Raw genomic sequence first — 20614 nt, 5'->3', positions numbered from 1 at the left:
TTCAGAGTGTAAGTGCTTCACTCCCAACCATCTTGATGGCAGTGTGCTGAACTTGCTCCAGTTTATCAGTCTTTCTTATACATGGGGGCCCAAATCTGGATGTTTTACATATATACATTCCACATGTGAACGTACAAATCTTAGTGTGTTTAAAAGAAACAAAATAAAAAATCATCAGAAAACAATTCATGGTGCATCCCACAGCTTATGCCAGTGCCATTTCTGGTACCAGACAGTTGACACAAAATTGTCCATCCCCTGAGCCTCACAGTGCACTGAGTGCTGAGACTGGGGAATGTGGGCATAATGCTTTTATGTCTAATAAAAGCATTAAATAGGCTTCAAGGACATATTTGCTTTGTTCACCAAGTTGTCACATGCCTTTAATCAGACTGATGGTGAGCTAATTAATCTCTCTTGGAGTAGGAGCTCTGACTGGAGGTTTGTGCTGGAGAATGCTGATATTTGGTAATATAACTGAGAATGTGGCCAGAATGAAGCTCCCAGCTTTCTCTACATCTTACTGCACTGAGTTTTTCTTTTGATTGCATAGCTATACTCACTTCTCAGAAAGAGCAAGAGAGATGTCCATTTGCTCTCTTGCTGTCTCTGTGGAGTTCCTTTGAAGCAGTAAGTTGGAGCTTGCACTCTGTGAGGGAAGAGGACTGCTGTAGCCTTGGCTTTCAGTTTTCTGCTCCTCTGGTCACTTGTCTGTTGTTACCACAGCAGTTATTGTATTATCCAGTGCTCTACACAAATTTCCAATCAGTTGTTCCCCCACTGGCACCGTGCTGATCAGCCATTGCTGAAATGACCCTAAAAAAAGGGCTTTCAGCTAAATGTGATGAGGAGATTCTGCTCCCACAAGTGGTAGCAGTGATTCTGTGGCTATGATTAACAGAGGCAAAGGAGCTGTTTGGGTGCATTTTGTAATAAAGCTGGTCTGGGGAAGGTGGAGAAGGCCTGTGAAGGACAGGACAGGACAGGACAGGACAGGACAGGACAGGACAGGACAGGACAGGACAGGACAGGACAGGACAGGACAGGACAGGACAGGACAGGACAGGACAGGATAGGATAGGATAGGATAGGATAGGATAGGATAGGATAGGATAGGATAGGATAGGATAGGATAGGATAGGATAGGATAGGATAGGATAGGATAGGATAGGATAGGATAGGATAGGATAGGATAGGATAGAGGGAGTACCTTGGTCCCATAAAGGCCTCTTGTTCAGAAGGCAGTAATGTACTATACAAAGAAAGCTGGAGTCTGAAGCTGAGTCTAAAGAAAGGAGAGGAACAGGTGGAATTTGCAAGCTGGGAATGACTGAGAAACAATGTTAGCAGCTGAAGTGATGGTATGATCCATTGTGCAGTGTAAGTCATGCTGTCTGTTATGGGAGCCAAAAGCTGGACAGGGGACCCCATCATCTGCAGACTGGTGCTGGTGGAACTGTCAGCCTCACCCCATGCCATTGCTTTGTAGGTGGCCTGGCAAGGATCTGGGGGGAATGAGAAGTTCTTCTTTGACAATGAGAGCGTAAGTAGAATGGGACAGAATGCTCCCCCTGAATGGTGTGTAGACTGTGTGTGCATCAGCAAGAAAAGTGTCACCTGCATTTCTGGAAAACCCTGTTTCTTAGCAGTTTCCTAGGTTTAGCCTCTTCATGCAGGTCCCAATCTGCTTCTTCCCTGTACTTGCCTTTTCCACATGCCAGCTCCAGAATAAACTCAGTGTGTGGACTGTTGTATAAGTTGTATAAGTCAAAACCCTGAAGGAGAGAGAAGCAATAAAAGATCAGTGGCCAGAGAGGATGTTAAGAGGTACAGAATACAGCTGTCGTGGGGAGAGCTTGACTCCTGCAGGACTGATAAGCCCAGGATTAAAATCTCCAGCCTTGATAAAAAGCTGTCAGTCTCAACAAAAAGACAAGAACAGCTCCTTAGTAATCCCAGAGTATTTAAATTTAGATTTGTGTGCATCAGACTTCATTCCTTTACCTTTCACTGGTAGGTGTGAGTGTTTCTATAACTTTACTCTGAAAGTGTATTCCCCTCTCACCGTCAGGTCTGCATGATTTTTAATGCTGGAGAGCTGACACTAGTGGAATATGGAAGCAATGACATTCTGGGGTCTGTCCGCACAGAGTTTGTGAACCCTCATCTGGTCAGGTAATGGTTACATCTGCCTGTGTAACCAGCAGAGGCAGTTAGTAGAGATCAGCTATATAACACTGGAGGTGTCCCACACTGTAGCATGCAGCCCCCAGACACACTCTTCTCACAGGGACCACTGATGGGTTTAGTTGCCATGTTACAGGCTGTCAGGTTTTAGAAGCACAAGAGCCTCTTTTCCTCTGATCTTGGTGCAGCCTGCCTTGGCTGTTGCTGAACCTCCTGTGAATGTTCTCAGGCAACTCTGCATCCAGCTGGTGCTGGTACAGCATCTTTAGGGACTCAGTTGCCAGCAGGACCTCCTCTGTCCCTCCAGAATTCTATATCTCATGTTCTGATTCAGGAGAAGGGATGATCATGGACTGCTCAGAGCAATATACCCAAGTGTTCTTGGGGACCCCCAAACCAGAGGGGCAGCTTCGGGGGGAAGCCATGGATCAGAAAGCTTTCTCCTCACTTGAGGCAGCTATAGCTACTGGGCAAGTGTCACAGGTCAGAGAACTGCCAGAGGCTCCATGTGCTCAGGGAAACTGCACGGAAGTCAGGGAGGGACCCTGTGATTCAAATGTGAATTTTTGGAGTAGTGAATTTTGGATAATAGTCATTCCCTTCAAATCACAGTGTCCGTATCAATGAGAGACAGCAGCGAGGTGTGGATGAGAACAAGAGGCTGGCTTACCTGATAGACATCAAGACTATAGCAACAGGTGAGTGTGACCCTCCTTCCCCTTCACTGTATTTTGTCAGCCTTCCTTATTCCTTTTCAATTTTTGTGCCAGGCAGCACATCCCTGAAGGTCCTCTGTGCATTCCCTGTACCAAGCAGCAGATTCTTGAAGTTCCTCTTTGCATTCCCTCTGCCTAGCAGCAGTCCACTGGAAACCAGGCTGTCCTGCTTTGGACAGGATGCTGCCTGTCATGGACACAGCCAGGGGTGGCTGGGACTGTGTCCTGGACCCAGACTCTGTGTTGCCTGCACTGCCCATGAGTTGTGCATGCTCACAGACAGTGGGAGAGAGCTGCTGCTGCTGAGAAGGCATCAAAATAAAATGTCACTGCTTTTTGGTGTCCATGTCAGTGTCTTTGCTGAGAATCTTGCCCTAAATAGGTCCCAGGCATCTGATTTCCTGGCACAGCTGTGGGCGTTGAACACTTTGAGGTACATCAGGTACTGATACTGTTTCCTTTCTTTCCTTCCCAAGTGGACCTTGTTGGTGGCTACAACACTGGCACAATCAGTCATGACAGCAAGATCGATTGGCTGGAGCTCAATGAAACAGGCCACAAGCTGCTCTTCAGGGACAAGAAGATGAGGGTGAGGCAGGCACCTCAGGCCATGTGGCAGGATGGTGTGTGTGGGGAGAGGTAGAGACAGATATGCCTGAATGGAGGGAGGCAGGTGAGAAGCACATCTGAAACTCTCCTGATTTTTTGCTTACTGCTCCTTTGGGGAAGATTGACCATGTCCAGATTGCATGAGCTGGCAGTGTTGCATTCTTGAGTCATAGCTAATGCTGAACTTAGTTACTGGACGTCTTGCTTCAGCTCATCACACCTGACAGTGAAAGTCATAGGTTCTTCCTCAGTACTTATGTCAGTGGTATTCAAAAGTCATGTCAGTCAGGTGAAGCCCCAGTGACTGGAAAAAGGAGAACATTGTACCCATCTTTAAAAGGAGTAGGATGGAGGACCCTGGGAACTACCGACCTGGTAGCTTCACCTCTGGGGCTTGGAAGATCATGGAACAGATCCCCCTAGAAGCAGTGCTAAGGCAGATGGGGAATGGGAAAGGGATAGGGATTCAGCACAAGCAGGGCAGGTCATTCAGGACAGCCAGCATGGCTTCACCAACAGTGAGTCCTGCCTGACCAACCCAGTGGCCATCTCTGATGGAGAGACTCCATCAGTGAGCAAGGGAAGGGCCATGGATGTCATTTATCTAGATGTCTGTAAAGCCTTTCACAGAGTCCCCCACAACATTCTTCTCTCTAAACTGCAGAGAGATAGATTTGATGGTGGGCTGTCTGCTGGATAAGGAATTGGGTGAACATTTGCATTCAGAGGGAAGTGGTGACAGCTCAGAGTCCTGGTGGATGTCAGTGACAAGCAGTGCCCCTCAGAGGTCTGTATGGGCCAGTACTATTTTATATCCTCGTTTTGATACATATGAAGGGGTTGAGTACACCCTCAGCAAGCTGAGGGTGGAATGGCACACCTGAAGCACAGGGCTATCCAGAGGAACCTGGACCAGCTCCCCTGCTGTGCCCATGGGAATCTCATGAGATGTAACAAGGCCAAGCATAAGTTGTGTCCTGAACCAATTCCACAGTGAGGGCAGCAGGGGAGGGTGGGCTCTGTTCCTCTGCCCTGTTTGGGGGAGACCCCCATCTGCTGCTTCCAGATATAGGGTCCCAGCTCAGGATGGACATGGAGCTGCTGGAGCAAGTCCAGAGGAGGCCACAGAGATGGTCAGAGGCCTGGAACACCTCTTCTAGGAAGAGGAAAGGCTGAAAGAATTTGGATTGTTCATCCTGGAGAAGAGAAGGCTCCAGGGAGAACTTAGAGCCCCTTCCAGTGCCTATAGGGCCTCCAAAGGAGCTGGAGAGGGGCTTTGGACAAGAGCCTGGAGTGAGAGGATAGGGAGGAATGACTTCCCACTGCTAGAGGGCAGGGTTAGATGGGATACTGGGGAGAAATTCTCCCCTGTGAGGGGCCTTGGCACAGGTTGTCCAGGGAAGCTGTGGCTGCCTCATCCCTGGTAGTGTTCAAGGCCAGGCTGGACAGGACTTGGTGCACCCTGGTCTAGTGGAAGGTGTCCCTGACTATGGCAGGGGGTTGGAACAAGATAATTTTTAAGGTTCCTTCCAACCCAAACCATTCTGGGTTCTATGATTTCTCCTGCCTTTTTGATACAGACTGAAACAGTGACATTCTTGTTCTCTTTTGGTAGGCATCTCATGAGACTAGCACTGTTCTCTCTTTTTCTCATCTTATCTAGGTGAGGACAAGGAGTAGAGACAGTCTGGGACTTTTCAGTCACAAGATGTCATATATATAGCAAAGTTATGCCATATGTCAGGTTACACCTTCCAAACTATTGTGTTTGGTTTGGGGCAGTGTGTTCCACAAACAGCTGACCTCTCACCCTATTGGTAGTAGTCATTGCAACAGGACTGTGCTGAGGATGGAGAGGTCAGCCCAGAATTGCAGAGGAAAGCCCTTCTTGGTCCCTTAGTTTGTTTCCATGAAGGACTTCAGAGCCCATTTTCCTGTTCCAGTTCTGCAGCTGAGAGGGGCACATTCTGATTTATGTATGTCTGTGCCAAGCTCAGAGGGAGGCAAGAGCTTGAAATGCTGCAAGGGTTTGACAAGGTCTTATAGGAGTGTGTAAATAAGTATAAGATTTTAGCCTGTGTGTCTCTGGAAAAGTCCTGATGGGTGATATCTGTTTCCAAGATGCCTGCTCATCTCTCATCTGTTCCTGTGGTGAGCTAGCAGCCCAGCCAGAAGCCCAGCTGAGCCTGTTCTCCCTTCCCTCTGCAGCTGCAGCTCTATGACATTGAGAGCAACACCAAGACCAGCATTCTGAACTATTGCTCCTACGTGCAGTGGGTCCCAGGCAGTGATGTGGTGGTTGCTCAGAGCAGGAACAGCCTCTGCATTTGGTACAACATTGATGCTCCAGAGCGAGTCACCATGTTTCCTCTGAAGGTAAAACTCTGCAGACTTTGATTGCCTCCTGCAGTTTCTTCTTCTTCCTCACATGTGTGGGGGTAGCAAGGGTGGTATGGCAGATGGGAGAAAGAAGGGAACTGTTAGTTTCTTATGGACAAAATACAAGCTCATTTGTCAGCTTTGTGGCAGATATTTCTGGCAGAAGATGGAGCAAGGAGCTGCTTCATGGCTCAGTGCTCAGTGCAAGCCCATTCAGAAGAGCCATGACTGGCAGAGCTGTTGCAGTGCTGCCCTCACACCCCTGAAACCCCACACACTTGAGATGAGCAGGGGAGTATTGACAGCTGGTACTCTTTCTAGGGGGATATTATAGGCTTGGAAAGGAACGATGGAAAGACTGAAGTGATAGTATCTGAAGGGGTGAACACTGTGCCCTACACCCTGGATGAAGGCCTCATAGAGTTTGGAACTGCCATTGATGATGGGGATTATCACAGGTAAGTGCTGGATGTGCCAGTGGGGATGGGAGGTAGCTCATGTCATGTGCCAGACACCTGGGAATCAGTGACCCATGAACAGCAGCAGCACAGCTTATCAGAGTTGAACTTGAGACTCTCAGCATGATGTTGGGTGCCAGGTCTGGCTATAATGAACATCAGAGTCCTTCAGGAGAGATTTTTCAGCTTTAGCCTCCTTGCAGCTTTGTGGTTTCTAACTCAGGGAGAGACTGGCCAGTCTGGTCCCACAGACACCAACAGGGCTTTGCTGAAGGTAGCTGTCAATTAATTTCAGTGAATAAGAGTCTCCAGAGCAGCCAGATGTGAAATGGTGCTTGGGTGCTTTTACTGCTGCCCTGCCAGGGGTGGTAGCAGTATCATGGAAACACCTAGGAGCTGTGCAGAGTGAAAATTGACTGTCTGAAGTGCTCATGGCAGCTGCCTGGGGACACTCTTAGAGGGCTTTTAAAAGTGACCAAGGGGAAAAAACTTCACGTGTTCATAGCACTGTTGTGTCTTCAGAGACTTTCTCAGTAGGGACTTGTATCAGACAGAACATTTTAGATTTGTCCCACACTGATACAGCCTTCTGCCTCTAAGTATCTTAGCCCAGGTAGGAATAACCTAGATGTCTGAATTTCCCCCTGCTCTGTCAGGCTCTGTGTTACATTGTCCTCTTCAGAGCTGGACACACCCAGTTGGCTTTGGTTTCAGTGCCACTCTGGTTAGGAAGCTCCTGTCTCAGTCTGGGATTTTCTTCAGAGAGCTCTTCTGTCACTGAAAGTCTGCAAATCTCTCTGTCTCAAGGGCTGCTGCATTTTTGGAGACGCTGGAAATGTCCACAGAGACTGAAGCCATGTGGAAGACCCTGAGCAGACTGGCTTTGGAAGCAAGACAGCTGCACATTGCAGAGAGGTACATCACACCTTCATGGCTTCAACATGCTCTTTGCTGAATCCCAGAAACCAGGGTCCAGCTGAAGATGTGGCTCTGTGTATGGTCTGGAGTATTCCCTGCATTGGAGACTTACCTGTTCTCTGTGCCAGGCCATGGCTTTGCCTTTTCATCCCAGCTGGTAATGCCAGAACCAGGGGTGGGAACACCTCTGTCTGTAGCATAAATTTTTGTTGATGTTAGCCCAAAGCTGTGTATAGCAAGGACTCAGAGAGCTAACAGGCATCAACAAGCTTGAGGCATTGCTGAAGCCTGGGGAGGTGAAACATGAGCCTTGGTCGTGTTCCTGGATGCTCCCATGGAGCAGGGCTAGAGGGCACATCTGAACATAGCTCTTGGCAAAATCCTTCTCTTGAAGTAGGGCCACCCCACATCTCCCATTGATGAGCTGAGTCTGCTGCCTGGTTTCTGATTTTCTTATCTTGGATCAAAAGTGGGCAACAAAACCTGGGTATTGGCTAACTGCTTTGCATTTTCCAGGTGCTTTGCAGCTCTGGGAAACATGGCAAAGGCTCGATTTCTGCATGAAACCAATGTCATTGCTGACCAGGCAGCCCAGGAGCATGTAAGTGAAACTTTTCCTGCTCTGCAGAGCAGCAGTTTCCCTGTAAACACTTGCATGCACATTGTCTTCTATGTCCTTGCTCACCAGTGTCGTGCTCCAGAGCAGTATCTCTTCATGTAAAAACTGCTGACATTGTCTTCTGTCCACAGCTGCCAGGTCCCTCTAAAGGCTGGCCATTTTATACTGTCCTGGCTTGTCACTGCTGTGATTCTCAATTGTCTTTTGTTTCTGTAGTGACCCAGCCTGCACCTGCAGTGCCCTCCATGTTCCGTTCTAGAGCCTGTTCTTTCCCTCAGCAAACTGAGCTTGCTGCTGTTGTCTGCAGGGTGGGGATGGCACAGACCATTACCTGGTGCGGGCCCGCTTGGCCATGCTGGACAAGAACTACAAGCTGGCAGAGATGATCTTTCTGGAACAAGTGAGTAAAGGAACAAGGAGAGGAAAAGGTTCTGTTTAATTCTGGGTGGGGAGGTGTGTGCCCTCTGCTGTAAGGGGAAAGGAAGATGTTGCTTGTTCCTAGCAGAAGAATTTTCTCCATGAAGTAGAAAAGATATTCCTTGTTCTGAGGTGTGAAATTACCCTGAGGTGTAGGAAGAGTGTGAGGGAGGATGTATATCCAAGTAATGGAGACAGTATACTTTTCCAAGTGTTTTCTGCACATCTAACCCTGCCTGCTGTGAAAGCTCCTTGGCAGTGTGTCTGCTTGGGTTAACACTTTGCTTTCCAACACAGAATGCCCCAGAAGAGGCCATGGACATGTACCAGGAGCTGCACATGTGGGATGAATGCATTGTGGTGGCCAAGGCCAAGGTACAGAGTACTGCTGCACTGGCCTATAGGCTGGTCTTGTTTGGTAAATCTTCTGGTTGGGAGTCCATTCAGGGTCTGTTCTTTTCACCTGCCCTTCCTTGCTTCTGCTTAGAAGGGCTCCAAGTAGAAGGTTGCACTGGTGTAAGTACAGACCTGGATGGACAGGGAGAAAAGCTACTGAAATTGGTTTAGGAGTATCTGTGGCTTCAAAAAAGAATGGGTAGTGCCATGGTACACAGGGCTGGCACTGTAGTTTCTGATAACCGGGTAACAAGAGGCCTGGTGCTATGACCAGAGCCTGCAGGAGGAGCTGGACAATATCTCATCCTCCCCAGGACTCCCAGCTCTGTGTTTCTCCACAGGGACACCCCATGCTGGAGAAGTTGCGCCGGGGTTACTACCAGTGGCTGCTGGATACCCAGCAGGAGGAGAAGGCTGGGGAGGTCCAGGAGGGCCAGGGTGACTACCTGGCAGCCATCAGCTTGTACCTGCGGGCAGGGCTGCCAGCCAAAGCAGCACGGCTGGCCATGAGCAGGGACGAGCTGCTCACCAACGGGGATGTCATCGACAGGATCTCCATGGCGCTGATCAGAGGGGAGCTCTATGAACAGGTGAATGCCCTTCCCACTGGGCTTTCAGCTTAGGGGCATCAGGGCCCCTGCCCCATCTTCTGCACCAGTGAGACACAGAGGGACTGAGCTGGAAGGTAGCAGAGGTAATTCTGGGTTGATGAGGTTGCAGTTAACATTTATGAGAAAATCATCGCTGTACCCATTGTACATGGGTGAGGTCTAGAATTACTCTTATTAATCAGGAAAAAGATCACATCTGATTGGTGACATGTCTCCAGAATACAGAGTGTCAATAATAGTTAAGGAGTGGAGGAAGATGGGAATCAACAGGAACAGAATTGCGAATCTAACTGAAAATTTGATATCACTGTGGAAATGTCAGTGCTTCCTCATATCAGAATAAAATATGGTGTAAGGATGGTCAAAATGGAAAAGTTAAGGAAGCAAAACAAAGGAGGTGAAGACTGTCTGTAAAGCCATGAATATCATAAAGAAGAGATGTGATTATTCTCTGTGTCTAATAACACCAAAAATAGATAACTTATTGTGAGGTGGCAGTTTTAAAACCAAAGGGGTTTTTTTCCATAGCACATCATGTTAATGTAAGAAAGCAGTGCTGAGTCTGCCCACTGCTCAGTATCCTGGCCAACAGTGGCCTCAGGCAGGTGCTTAAGAAATAAGCACCTGCCAGAGGCACTTATCTAAAAAAAGCATAAGAAATAAAGAACAGGGCAGTCAGATACAGGGTGCACTTCCTCTAGTGTGTTTTCATGGTGTTCAGCAGTTTGCAGCCTGTAATGTACCTGAGCAGCTCTACTTCTGTGTTTGAGAGCTCTTGATAGATTTTACTTCTATGAGCTTGTCAAATTATTGCTTGAACCACATGTAAATTTTAAGCTACAGTTTTGGCTATGAGTTACCCAGTTCAGTTAGATGTTGTGTGAAAAAAACACTGCTTTTTGTTAGCTTGTTTTATGTCTCCTTTATAAATTACATTTCTTTAATCTCAATTTATCTTCAGCATTTTCTGGCCATTTCAACACAAGATGACTTGGTACTTTTTCAAACCTGTCATCTTTTCTTAAGCTTTCAATTGAAAGAATAACTGGAGCTCCCAGTACTGGATGTTGTTACCAGAAGTATAAATAGTCCAAAAATTATTAGACAAATCACAGAGATAGAGTCTGTCAAAAGCCATTAAATATGATGACGTGAGGGCATCACAACAAACTCAGGCAGCTTCTACTGTGCAGGTTGTCAGAGAGGGATAAAGAGAGGAAAGGTTCTGTTGCTGTTTTTACTGTTCTTTAGATGTGTGGTCTTGCCACCATTCAAATACTGAAGGGGATGAGCCTTTGGGCTTCCAGGATGGCTGTGCTGGGCTCAGTCAGCAGGAAGGACAATGGTCTTGGCTCATGCTGTCTTTCCTAGTAGCTGGTCAATCCCCATACACTTGGTTAGTGGGAAGGCAGAGCTGGTGGAGGAGTGTGCATGGAGCTGGTAGGGTGTGATGATGTGGGGGGGTGGTGGCTCTGGAAACTGACAACTTGTGTCTGTCATAGGCTGGAGACCTGTTGGAGAAGTTTGGGAATGCTCGAAAGGCTCTGGAGTGCTATGGCAAGGGCAGTGCCTTCCTGAAAGGTACTGTGCTCAATATGTTCCTCCCACTCATCTCCAGCAGGAGCCTGGCTACTCTGGCCTGGTGGCAACATGAAATATTGCCCTGGAGCCTGGAGATGCCTGGATGCTCTGCAGCTCCCACCTGTCATATCATTCAGTGTATTTTCACATAGTTGCACTTGCACGTGCAGTCCCAGGAGGGTGTCTTGTTCCCAAGCCCTTGACCATGCTGACTGCGGTAGCATGGCTTTGACCCAGCTCTCCACAGGGTCTGGGTTGCTGGGTAACCCATGAGAGCTGGAGTGGCTTAGGCAGTCACCATTGCCCTCCTCCTGTGCCAGATCCAAGGCCCGTGTTTGCCCCACAGTTCTGTTTCCCTGCTGGCCTCAGCAGTACAGCTCTTGTGTCCCCTTACAGCCGTGGAGCTGGCTCGCCTGGCATTTCCTGCAGAAGTTGTGAAGCTGGAGGAGGCCTGGGGAGACCATCTGGTGCAGCAGAAACAGCTGGATGCTGCTATTAACCACTACATCGAAGCCAGGTGGGAGCAGGGCAAGGCTGTATAAACAGCAGGGTACTGGCAGGGCATGAAGTTGATACCTTTGCCTCTATCAGCAGGGGGTTTGCCTGAGTGAGCCCCCACTACCCCCCTTAGGAGTGCCCACTTGCTTGTGTGCATCAGCCATTGATGCATTCCCACATCTCTCCCAAGGTCTTACAGGGCTGATTGCTCTTCCCTGCTGTCCCAGTCCTTTCATCCCCCTTAGCACTGCCAGTTACTCAGCTGCATTATGCTGCTCTAACTCAGGAAGCTGAATCAGGCAGCAGAGCACTCTAGTCTCTCCTGGCTAGTGTAGCTAGAGGAGATGCCTAATGCCTGGCTCTAAAGGCTGATGGGTTTGGTGCCAGGTGCTCAATTAAGGCCCTCGAAGCAGCTTTGGGAGCCCGTCAGTGGAAGAAGGCCATCTACATTTTGGACTTGCAGGACAAACAGACAGCAGCCAAATACTACCTCAAGATTGCCCAGCATTATGCAGCTTTGCAGGAGTATCAGGTGAGGCTACAGACACAGTCACCACTGCTCTGTGTGTCCCTTGGCTGTACTGAGTGTGGTCCTTTCCTGGCAGGTTGCAGAGGAGCTGTACATCAAAGGAGGCCAGACCAAGGATGCCATTGACATGTACACGCAGGCCGGGCTCTGGGAGCAGGCTCACAAGGTAGAGTCAGAAGCCAAAGCTTCTGTGAACCTCACCCCTCTTGGTGAGATGTGTCTTCCATCAGCAGGTGGTAGTGCCTTGTGCACCTGATCTACCAGGACTCTTCCCAGACACATGTGCAGGGACATCCAGAAGCCAGCAAGAAATCCAGTGTTCCCATCCTGACCCTGGTCTTCTCTCTCCTACAGCCCCATGTGGGTGCACCTCTAGCACAAATGGCCCTCTCCAAGAGCTGGTCCTGTGTGCTTTGTGACAGTGACAAATGACTGCCCATTCTTTGCAGAGCGTACAGCACAGATATCTGTTTGTCAGATGGGAAGGAAATATCCCTTCTCCTTCAGTGTCGTGTGTCAGGAAGTTGCTGCTCATTTCTCCCATGTGCGTTCCTTTTGGCAGCTGGCCCTCAAGTGTATGAGCCAGGAGGAGGTGACAGTGCTGTACATAACCCAGGCCCAGGAGATGGAGAGACAGGGCAAGTACAAAGAAGCAGAGAGGTGAGTTTCCTCCAGTCCTGGTGTCAGCCCAAGACTGAGCCCTGAAAAATTAGCTGTAGTGAGGAGAAGCCCTTTCCTGGGTTAGAGGGAGAATTTGGGACTGGGGTTTGGAATGATCAGAGGAACTTTCTCCACACACGGAGAACAGAGGCTGGTATTTCAGGATGTGGAGAGGTTTCAGGGGCTGGTCTTGTCCTTGGCTGAGTAGTTTGGATGTGCTTGTGTTGCCAGGCTGTATATCACTGTGAATGAACCCGATCTGGCCATCACCATGTACAAGAAGTGTAAGATGTATGATGAGATGGTTTGCCTAGTAGCCAAGTACCACAAGGACTTACTTGGAGATACTCACCTGCACCTGGGCAAGGTGAGTGCATCTCATGGCAGGGGACTAGCTAAACCAAGGAGGGGCAAGATTGTTGTTATGGACGAGGTTTTGAGATTGCTTAAAAAAATCAGTGGCAAGGGTACGAGGAAAAGTCAGGTTTAATATTAAAGTATCAAAGCAAACCAAGTTTGTTGTCAAGATTCACTCTACTACTTACAGGACAGCTAAGGCACAACAAGGAAAAACTAGGAACAACAAAACCAAACAAAGTCCAGGCAATCAAAGAAGAAATTAAGTAACTATCTATGGGGGTGGGTGGGTGGGTGTGACAAAAGACAGTGTGGGCAAGGATAAAAAAGAGCACAGCCTAAAAGCTCAACAGCACTCAAACATAAGAGTACTTTAATTTTACTTACACCTTGAGACTAACCATTTAACATAGGAAAACATTTGACTTACATCTAACTTAATTTATAGCTTAACCTTAACAATCTAACAGAGGAATAACACTTAACAGCATTTAGCCTAACTTATAATTTGAAGTTATATGTAGCAACTCAGCAGAAGAGTAACACTTAGCAACACTTAGTTTATAACTTATGTTCAACAGCTTAGCAAAAGAACAACACTTAGCAGCATTCAAGTAAGTTTATAACTATAACTGAACCTTACTTACAGGCCTAACTTACTTAGATATCCAAGATACTGAAACATTTAAGAAAGCTGCATTTCTCCCAGATTTGCTATAGCATACGTGCATCTTTGTGCACCCAGACAGAAACAGTCAGTGCCTACAAGGTACCTGTGAAAATTCCCCCTAGAGGTCAGTGAAATCCTCACTTTGGAGGCCTTTGTATCTCCCAGTGGGTGAAGGATCAGGCCTCAAAGAGTGAGCTGTTGGCCCAGGATGCATGTTTTGGCAATCCTCCAACAGCAAACCTGAGGGTTTGCTGGCTCTGAGAGTGTCCGCCCTAGAGGGAGGTTGCTGGTCACAGCCCACTGCAGTGCCAGAGCAGCTCAAAAGGGTCTCATTTTGGACTGCTGTTTATAGGATTACAGGGGCTTCAGTCAAAACAGTGTTTCATCCTGGCCAGAGTTTGGGTTGGCATTTTCTTTGAAAGTGTGAGAACAGGAGTGTTATGCTATTCAGGCAAAAAGAATATTTTCCAAGGCTAGTCATAAGGAAAGCAGAAGCTCATTAAACAGCAGTTCCTTGGAGCAAGACAGTGTTTCTGATAAGCTGGAAGAGCTGAGCCCAGGTGGTGTTTTCAAGGCCAAGGGCTGACAAGCATTTCTCAGCACACACTGCAGCCTGTTAAGGAGAAGGGGGGAATGCACAAGTGTGCACACAAGTGTCACTACCTCATTGCCTCTGACTGCAGGAGCTGGAGGCAGAGGGGCGCTTGCAGGAGGCTGAGTACCATTACCTGGAAGCCAAAGACTGGAAGACCACAGTGAACATGTACAGAATGAATGACATGTGGGAAGAGGCATACAGGGTAATAATCACTCACAGCTCCCCACCTGTGCAGGGGTCAGCTTCTGGCTGTGGGATCCTGGTGGGAGCTGCTTTGTCTCTGCTCACTGCAAGATCAGAGCACTTGGTGTACCCTACCCAGCCTCAGAACTGCCCCAGCCCTGGAGCCCTATGGGCCTCCCAGCCTGAAGCATTGCAGCCCAAAAGCAGGGTTTAACCCTTGGCCTTTCTGCTGGGTTGCCTTCCTCGAGGCACTGCTCTGCCCTGATCACTGCATCCTGTTGTACCTCAGGGGTGTTGCTCTGGCCACAGCCTCCCAGCCCTGCTCTCCTCCTGTGCTCCCATGGAATGCTGGGTTCCCTCCTGCTGTCCAGGCTGTGGCTGTGCTGAGGCAGCAGCTGTTCTGCTGCACCCCGTGTGCCTTTGTCTTACTGTCCCTCTCACCAGTGCAGTGGTGCTTGCAGAAGGGTTTGTTGGGAGGGAACAGATGGTTCTGGAATTCCCTCCTGCTGGCAGGCAGCACATGTTAGGGGCTCAATCTGCTGAAGGTGAAACGTACACTGGGTTTTTCCATTTCCTTTTCTTTGGACAGGTGGCCAAGGCATATGGGGGTGCAAACTCCCACAAGCATGTGGCCTATCTGTGGGCAAAGAGCCTGGGTGGAGAGGCAGCTGTGAAACTCCTCAGCAAATTTGGACTTCTGGAGATGGCCATTGACCATGCAACAGACAGCGGGTATGCAGGTGCCCAACACCTCCCTCCCCTCTGCCTAACCAGAGAAAAACACGTGGGCCAAGATAACTGTGTGCACATGGTAGCTGCAGATGCAGAAAATGACATGCCTTCCCACCCCACCATGCTTCACACAGGCCACATCCTTGACATATCCCACTTCTCATCTTTGTGTCAGTCTCTCAAATGCCAAGTCTGAGCTGGCAGGCAAATGCAATTTGTCCCTCAACCTCTGCAGGGGAAGGCTTGTGAGAGGCTCTGAGCAGGAGAGGAGGTGCTCCTCGTGTCACCATAAGTAACTGTCTGCCACAACAGCTTTGGCCCTGCTCTGCAGCTGGCCAGGTGTGTGCCTGTATGGCCATTCATTGCTGCTCTTCCCGAGGCTCCCACATCTCTTGGCTCCTGCCTTGGGCTCTAACAGCAGGTGTGAAGGAGCCCAATTTCCTTAGCAGGGACTCTAAAAGCTCCTGATCAGGAACAGGAGGAACAGACAGTGCTAATTCACTTGGGGCCCCCTCTCTCCTCTCCCAGTGTCTTGTGCTCTACTTGATGTATTGTTCTTGAAGGCAAACATTCACAGCACAGTCCTTCTCTCTTTCATTGCAGGGTCTTTGAATTTGCTTTTGAACTGGCCCGCCTCTCCATGAAGCAGAAGATGCCAGACATCCACTTAAAGTATGCCATGTTCCTAGAAGATGAGGTAATTTTCCCCCTGGAACAGGTGCAAGTTCTCCAGTCCCTCAGGTAACTGAGCAGTTGTCCCTGGGCTGCTGCAGCAGTCACAGTTCTGGCTGCATTCCCAGCATTTCCAAAGGGCTCCATGATGACGGTGCCAAGCTCCACACACCTGTGTTTCATAAATGCTGCCTTGGATGAGTAGAGGAGGTCATGTGTTGATGCCAGAACAGGAAGGTGTGCAAACAAATCACTTCTTCTCCTCTAGGGCAAATTTGAAGAGGCTGAAGGAGAGTTCATTAAAGCTGGGAAGCCCAAGGAAGCTGTGCTGATGTATGTGTCCTCCACATCCTGCTGTGTCTGCTCTCTCCATGCCATGCCAGCCCGGTGCCTCTCCAGCACTGGGCTGCTCCTTGTCATCCTTGTTGTTACACCTGGTGTCCCTGGTACACCTCATCCCCAGGTTTGTGCATAACCAGAACTGGGACGCTGCGCAGCGTGTGGCTGAGGCTCACGACCCAGACAGCGTGGCTGATGTGCTGGTTGGACAGGCACAGTTTGCCTTTGAGCAGAGGGAGCTCCAGAAGGCAGAGGCCTTCCTCCTGCGAGCACAGAGACCTGAGCTGGCCATCAAGTACTATAAGGTGAGTGCAGTCTGTAGCAACGTCATTGGCTTCCTCACTGGACAAGAACCCAATTTAGATGGAGTGAAATTCACCTCCCAGCTCCCAAAGAGGAACTGTTTACTCAGGGTTTCTGGAGGAACTGAATTCTGACCTGAAGGCTGAACCAGTGGATTTCATATCATAGCTTTGCTCTCTCACAGTTCTGGAGGATGTATCCTGCCAGATTGTGGGTGGTCCTTGGGGTAGCACAAGTGGGTGCATTTGGAGGCTTAAGTGTCCATTCCACTGAGGTGGCTGGAATGGATGAGCATGTGGGGTGGTTAGGGCAGGTGGGGTGGTTAGGGCAGGTGGACAGACACAGATGCCATTCTCAGGGGGGAAAGAGTTGGGTGGTGCTGCTGTGGTTGTTTCTTCTAGTCCTCTGGCAAGATGAAGATGAGGGGATAGGTGTGTTATGTGATAGCAGGAGTGTGGGGGATCCTGGTGAACTGGTGAGAACTTCTCCCCGTTGTGCCATGCAGGAGGCTGGCATGTGGAGCGAGGCCCTGCGGATCTGCAAGGAATACTTGCCTGGTCGGCTGGGAGAGCTGCAGGAGGAGTGTGGCAGAGAGGCTGGCAAGAAAGGCTCCAGGTAAGGAGTGCTGTGGTCAGGCTGCAGGAAATAACCTGGAAGCTCTTCCCCATGGCCATTTTGCTGATGCCTTACAGAGACAGCCTGATGGGATCCCTGACATCCACTTGTTTCCTTCTTGAGGACTCCGGACTTCTTACTGCATAGGTTTCCTATCATTCTTCCTTATTTCTCTGGGAGTCTTATTTCTACCATCCAAGATCTCCCAGATGGCATCTTGCCCCACTTACAAATCTCCATGGTCTCCTGTACTGCCATTGCATCTCCCCAGGGTCCTTGGTCAGTTCTTTCCTCAGCCCTGTTCATGTTCTCTGTCACATGCTCCGCTCTGTCTGAACTCCCTGCTTACCTGTCATGTGCACCTCCCTGCCCACCCCCTACACACTGTCTGCAGGGTCTGTTACAGCATCCGTGTCCTGCTCACAGCCTGCATTCCTCCTGCAGTGGAACTGAAGGGCTGCTGGAGCAGGCACGGGAGTGGGAGCAGTCTGGGGAGTACGCCAGGGCCGTGGACTGCTACCTGAAGGTGCGGGATCCCAGCAACAGTGTCCTGGTGGAGAAGTGCTTACTGAAGGTACTGTCAGGGGCTGGCATTCCCTTCACCTGCTCTTCTGCCTGGGAGCTCTTCCACAGCCTGAGTGCACCTCAGAGATCTGTGTCACTGCAGGGCTCAGGAGAGCCTGCAGGGCTGAAAGCCTTCGTAGCTGTTCTCCTGAGCAATGACAGGCTGTGCTTATCCTGCGTGGTGCTGCCTCCCTTGCTCTGGCACCTCTGCCTGTGACAGGCCCATGTCTGTGTGCCCACAGCTCCCTGCACTGCAGAGCTGCACTTCGTGATTCAGCCCTTGCTAGAGGAGCACCTTCCTGTGCTCCATGCCACCGGCCTTTGTGCTCTGTTCTTGCTCATGTCCTTGTACCAACTTCAACTACAATTAAGTCCTTGTCTGATCTTCTCCCATGTGTGAAAGTAGCTGGGCTTTGCTCCTCTGACTTGTCAAAACGACCTGCCATTACTCCCCTTCCTCCATCCATCATTCAAGTGCTTCCAGCTGTCAGTCTTTTAGTTGGGACTGAGCACTTCCCAGCTTCATCCCACTCTCCCACCATTTTCCTCAATCGAGCTGACAAATTCTCTTCACAGGCTGCTGAGTTGGCTGTGAAATTCTTGGATCAGTCACAGAGCATGGAGGTGACACGGACCGTGGCTCCTCAGCTGGTGGCCATGAAGAAATACAGCATGGTGAGGACTGGCTCCTGCCTCCAGGGTTGCTGAAGAAGTAGTGACATTGGAAGGGAGAGCTCTATCCACGGGAAGGAGGTCGTCACATCCTGGGGTGATGGGGGGATGGGTGGCCTCATCTGGAGGTAGGCCATGCAGAATCTTCAAGGAGGATGAAAGAGGGGAATGAATCAAGTCCTGTAATACTGTGAGAGAGCCAGGCCTTGGGAGAAGGCAGGAAGCAGAGGAGAAGCTTATCTTTTGGGAAGAGACTTTCTGTTGTGTCTATGTGCTGGTCCAGCACCAGCTTCAGCCTGGGACACAGGGAACCCTTGGTGTTTTGCCTCCCATGTAACTGTCTCTGGCCCTGCAGGCAGCTGAGCTCTACCTGAACTTGGACCTCACCCGAGAAGCTATTGATGCCTTAATTGAAGGGGAGGAATGGAGCAAAGCCAAGCACACGGCCAAGGAGTTCGACCCCAGGTATGCCCTGAGCTTTGCCAACTACCCCTTCCTGTTCCCCCCCCACCCCCAGCTGGTCCCCTGTCCTGTCCTGTACTGTCCTCTTGCCCCTAGGTTTCCTGGATTCTTCCCACAGTGCCTTTCCCAAGCTCAACAGGGCACATTCTCCACAGCCACCCTTCCCAAGCCATTTAACATTCTGACACTTTCCTGTTGCCGCACATCCCACAAAAACTGTTTTCCCCTTTGGTTTCACCCCTATCCCTATCTCCCTTTCTCTTGCCATAACTCTGTGCATGCACTTCCTTCTGAAAGCCCTGTGAGCCCTTGTTCTCCTCACATACTATGTTGTGAAGAGCTGCCCAGACCCTTTCCTTCCCTGTCCATCTGTGCAGCAGCAGCCTGCTAGCAAGACACAGCACAGCTGCAAGTCTGCTAGTTCCAAAGCTGAATCCAGCCTCTGCACTGCTGCAAGACATGAGTCTTGCAGCCTTTTAGGATTCTTTCTACCTGCAGGTCAGAGGAGTACGTGGACCAGCGTTACAAGGAGTATTTAAAAAAACAAGGAAAGGTGGATTCGGTACGTATTTGGGATGTCTGCAGGCTGGGGAGTGATGTCAGGACCTGTGCAGGTCCTGAGGTCTTTTGCCTGACTATGAATACGAGTGAGAAGTCTGTATGTGCCTGTGAGCCTTGGCTACTGCATGTCAGACCACAGAATCATAGAAGGGAAAGGACCTTAAAGCTTACCTCGAGCTCATCTCGTTCCACCTCCTGCTGTGGGCAGGGACACCTTGCACTAGAGTGGGTTGCTCCAAGCACACATTGCTAGGTCATGTCCAATTTGTTGTCCACCAACACCCCCAAGTCCTTCTCCTCTGCACTGCCCTTCATTCTCCACCCAGGCTGCATCTCCCACCCAGTGCCTGGGGTTTGTCTGACCCAGGGGCAGCGCCTGTCGCTTGTTGGCCTTCATAAGGTTCCCATGGGCCAACCTCCTCAGCCTGAGCAGGTCCCTCTCAGTGGAAGATGGGTCACACAGGCTCAGTGATTTCATGCCGTGGAGGGGAGGAGACTGTGTGTCTGGGAAAAAGGCATGGCTGACCTGATGCTTGTGTGCATGTGAGTAGAAAGCCTGGCCTGCACAATGAATTCATGGCTGTTTCCATCCTCAGCTGGTGGGAATTGATGTGATGGCAGCTCTGGATATTTATGCAAAGCAGGGGCAGTGGGAGAAGTGCCTGGAGGTCGCAGCTAAGCAGGTGAGTGCTTGTGTGAGCCCTCAGGGACAAACCTGGGCTCCTGGAGCCTGGGGAGCCACTGTAGGGGCTCCACACCACCGTCCCCATCGTGGCCAGTGAGGCTGAGTGGGGAAGTGCTGGAACCTGGAAGCATATTGTGTTTAAATGTTGTGATTAATGGAGCATTGGAAGAAGCTAAATGAGTTGTTTGGGCTGGAAGTAATTGGTACCATGGAAACAGGGATCTGAAGAAGAAAGCCTTCTTTCTCTGTGTTCCTGAGAGCAGTGGTATTGGTCAGAATGAGACATCCCAGTCAGGAAAGCAAATCTGACATATTTTCAGTTTTACTGACCTGAGACCAACAAAATTACCTCATCAGATTAATAAAATGGAGAAAAGCAAAATGAAACTATTTCACAGTGCTCTTTCAAGGGAGTAGCAGGAGAAGACAGCTCTCGATTACCAGGATGTACTCTGAGGGATGGTTATTGATTGGTGATTGGCTATTAAACAGTTATTGGTTAAATGGTGTTGATCATGGAAGTAACCAAGGGTGAGCAGTTCTTTGGAGTGAGATACTGGTTCAGATTGAATAACAGGGCAGCCTTGGCAACAGCATCTGCAGCTAGTAGGGACATCATAACT

The 20614-nt window shown here is 49.6% G+C and overlaps 1 protein-coding gene across 3 annotated transcripts in view; it reads left to right on the top strand.

The window, feature by feature from the left end:
• The window catches only part of IFT172 (intraflagellar transport 172), a 38154-nt gene that overhangs the window by 9005 nt on the left and 8535 nt on the right, over positions 1-20614 (top strand). For all 3 annotated transcript variants that reach the window (XR_007778457.1, XR_003945702.2, XM_030235910.2), the window contains exons 12-39: positions 1490-1543; positions 2072-2175; positions 2800-2885; positions 3380-3492; positions 5721-5888; positions 6213-6349; positions 7157-7264; positions 7784-7868; positions 8194-8286; positions 8601-8678; positions 9041-9289; positions 10813-10891; positions 11288-11408; positions 11777-11921; positions 11995-12084; positions 12481-12578; positions 12810-12945; positions 14289-14405; positions 14976-15118; positions 15722-15815; positions 16059-16123; positions 16254-16434; positions 16938-17047; positions 17492-17621; positions 18188-18286; positions 18639-18748; positions 19244-19307; positions 19903-19989. Coding sequence is in view for 1 of the 3 variants with exons in the window: in XM_030235910.2 (XP_030091770.1) it covers positions 1490-1543; positions 2072-2175; positions 2800-2885; positions 3380-3492; positions 5721-5888; positions 6213-6349; positions 7157-7264; positions 7784-7868; positions 8194-8286; positions 8601-8678; positions 9041-9289; positions 10813-10891; positions 11288-11408; positions 11777-11921; positions 11995-12084; positions 12481-12578; positions 12810-12945; positions 14289-14405; positions 14976-15118; positions 15722-15815; positions 16059-16123; positions 16254-16434; positions 16938-17047; positions 17492-17621; positions 18188-18286; positions 18639-18748; positions 19244-19307; positions 19903-19989 (3144 nt within the window). In the remaining 2 variants the exon portion in view is untranslated. The remainder of the gene's footprint in view (positions 1-1489; positions 1544-2071; positions 2176-2799; positions 2886-3379; positions 3493-5720; positions 5889-6212; positions 6350-7156; positions 7265-7783; positions 7869-8193; positions 8287-8600; positions 8679-9040; positions 9290-10812; positions 10892-11287; positions 11409-11776; positions 11922-11994; positions 12085-12480; positions 12579-12809; positions 12946-14288; positions 14406-14975; positions 15119-15721; positions 15816-16058; positions 16124-16253; positions 16435-16937; positions 17048-17491; positions 17622-18187; positions 18287-18638; positions 18749-19243; positions 19308-19902; positions 19990-20614) is intronic.

The sequence above is a fragment of the Serinus canaria genome, chromosome 10, assembly GCF_022539315.1.
Source record: "Serinus canaria isolate serCan28SL12 chromosome 10, serCan2020, whole genome shotgun sequence".
Taxonomy (NCBI): Eukaryota; Metazoa; Chordata; class Aves; order Passeriformes; family Fringillidae; genus Serinus; species Serinus canaria.
Note: the sequence above shows the minus strand (reverse complement) of the source record. Positions and strands in the feature narration are given on the sequence as shown.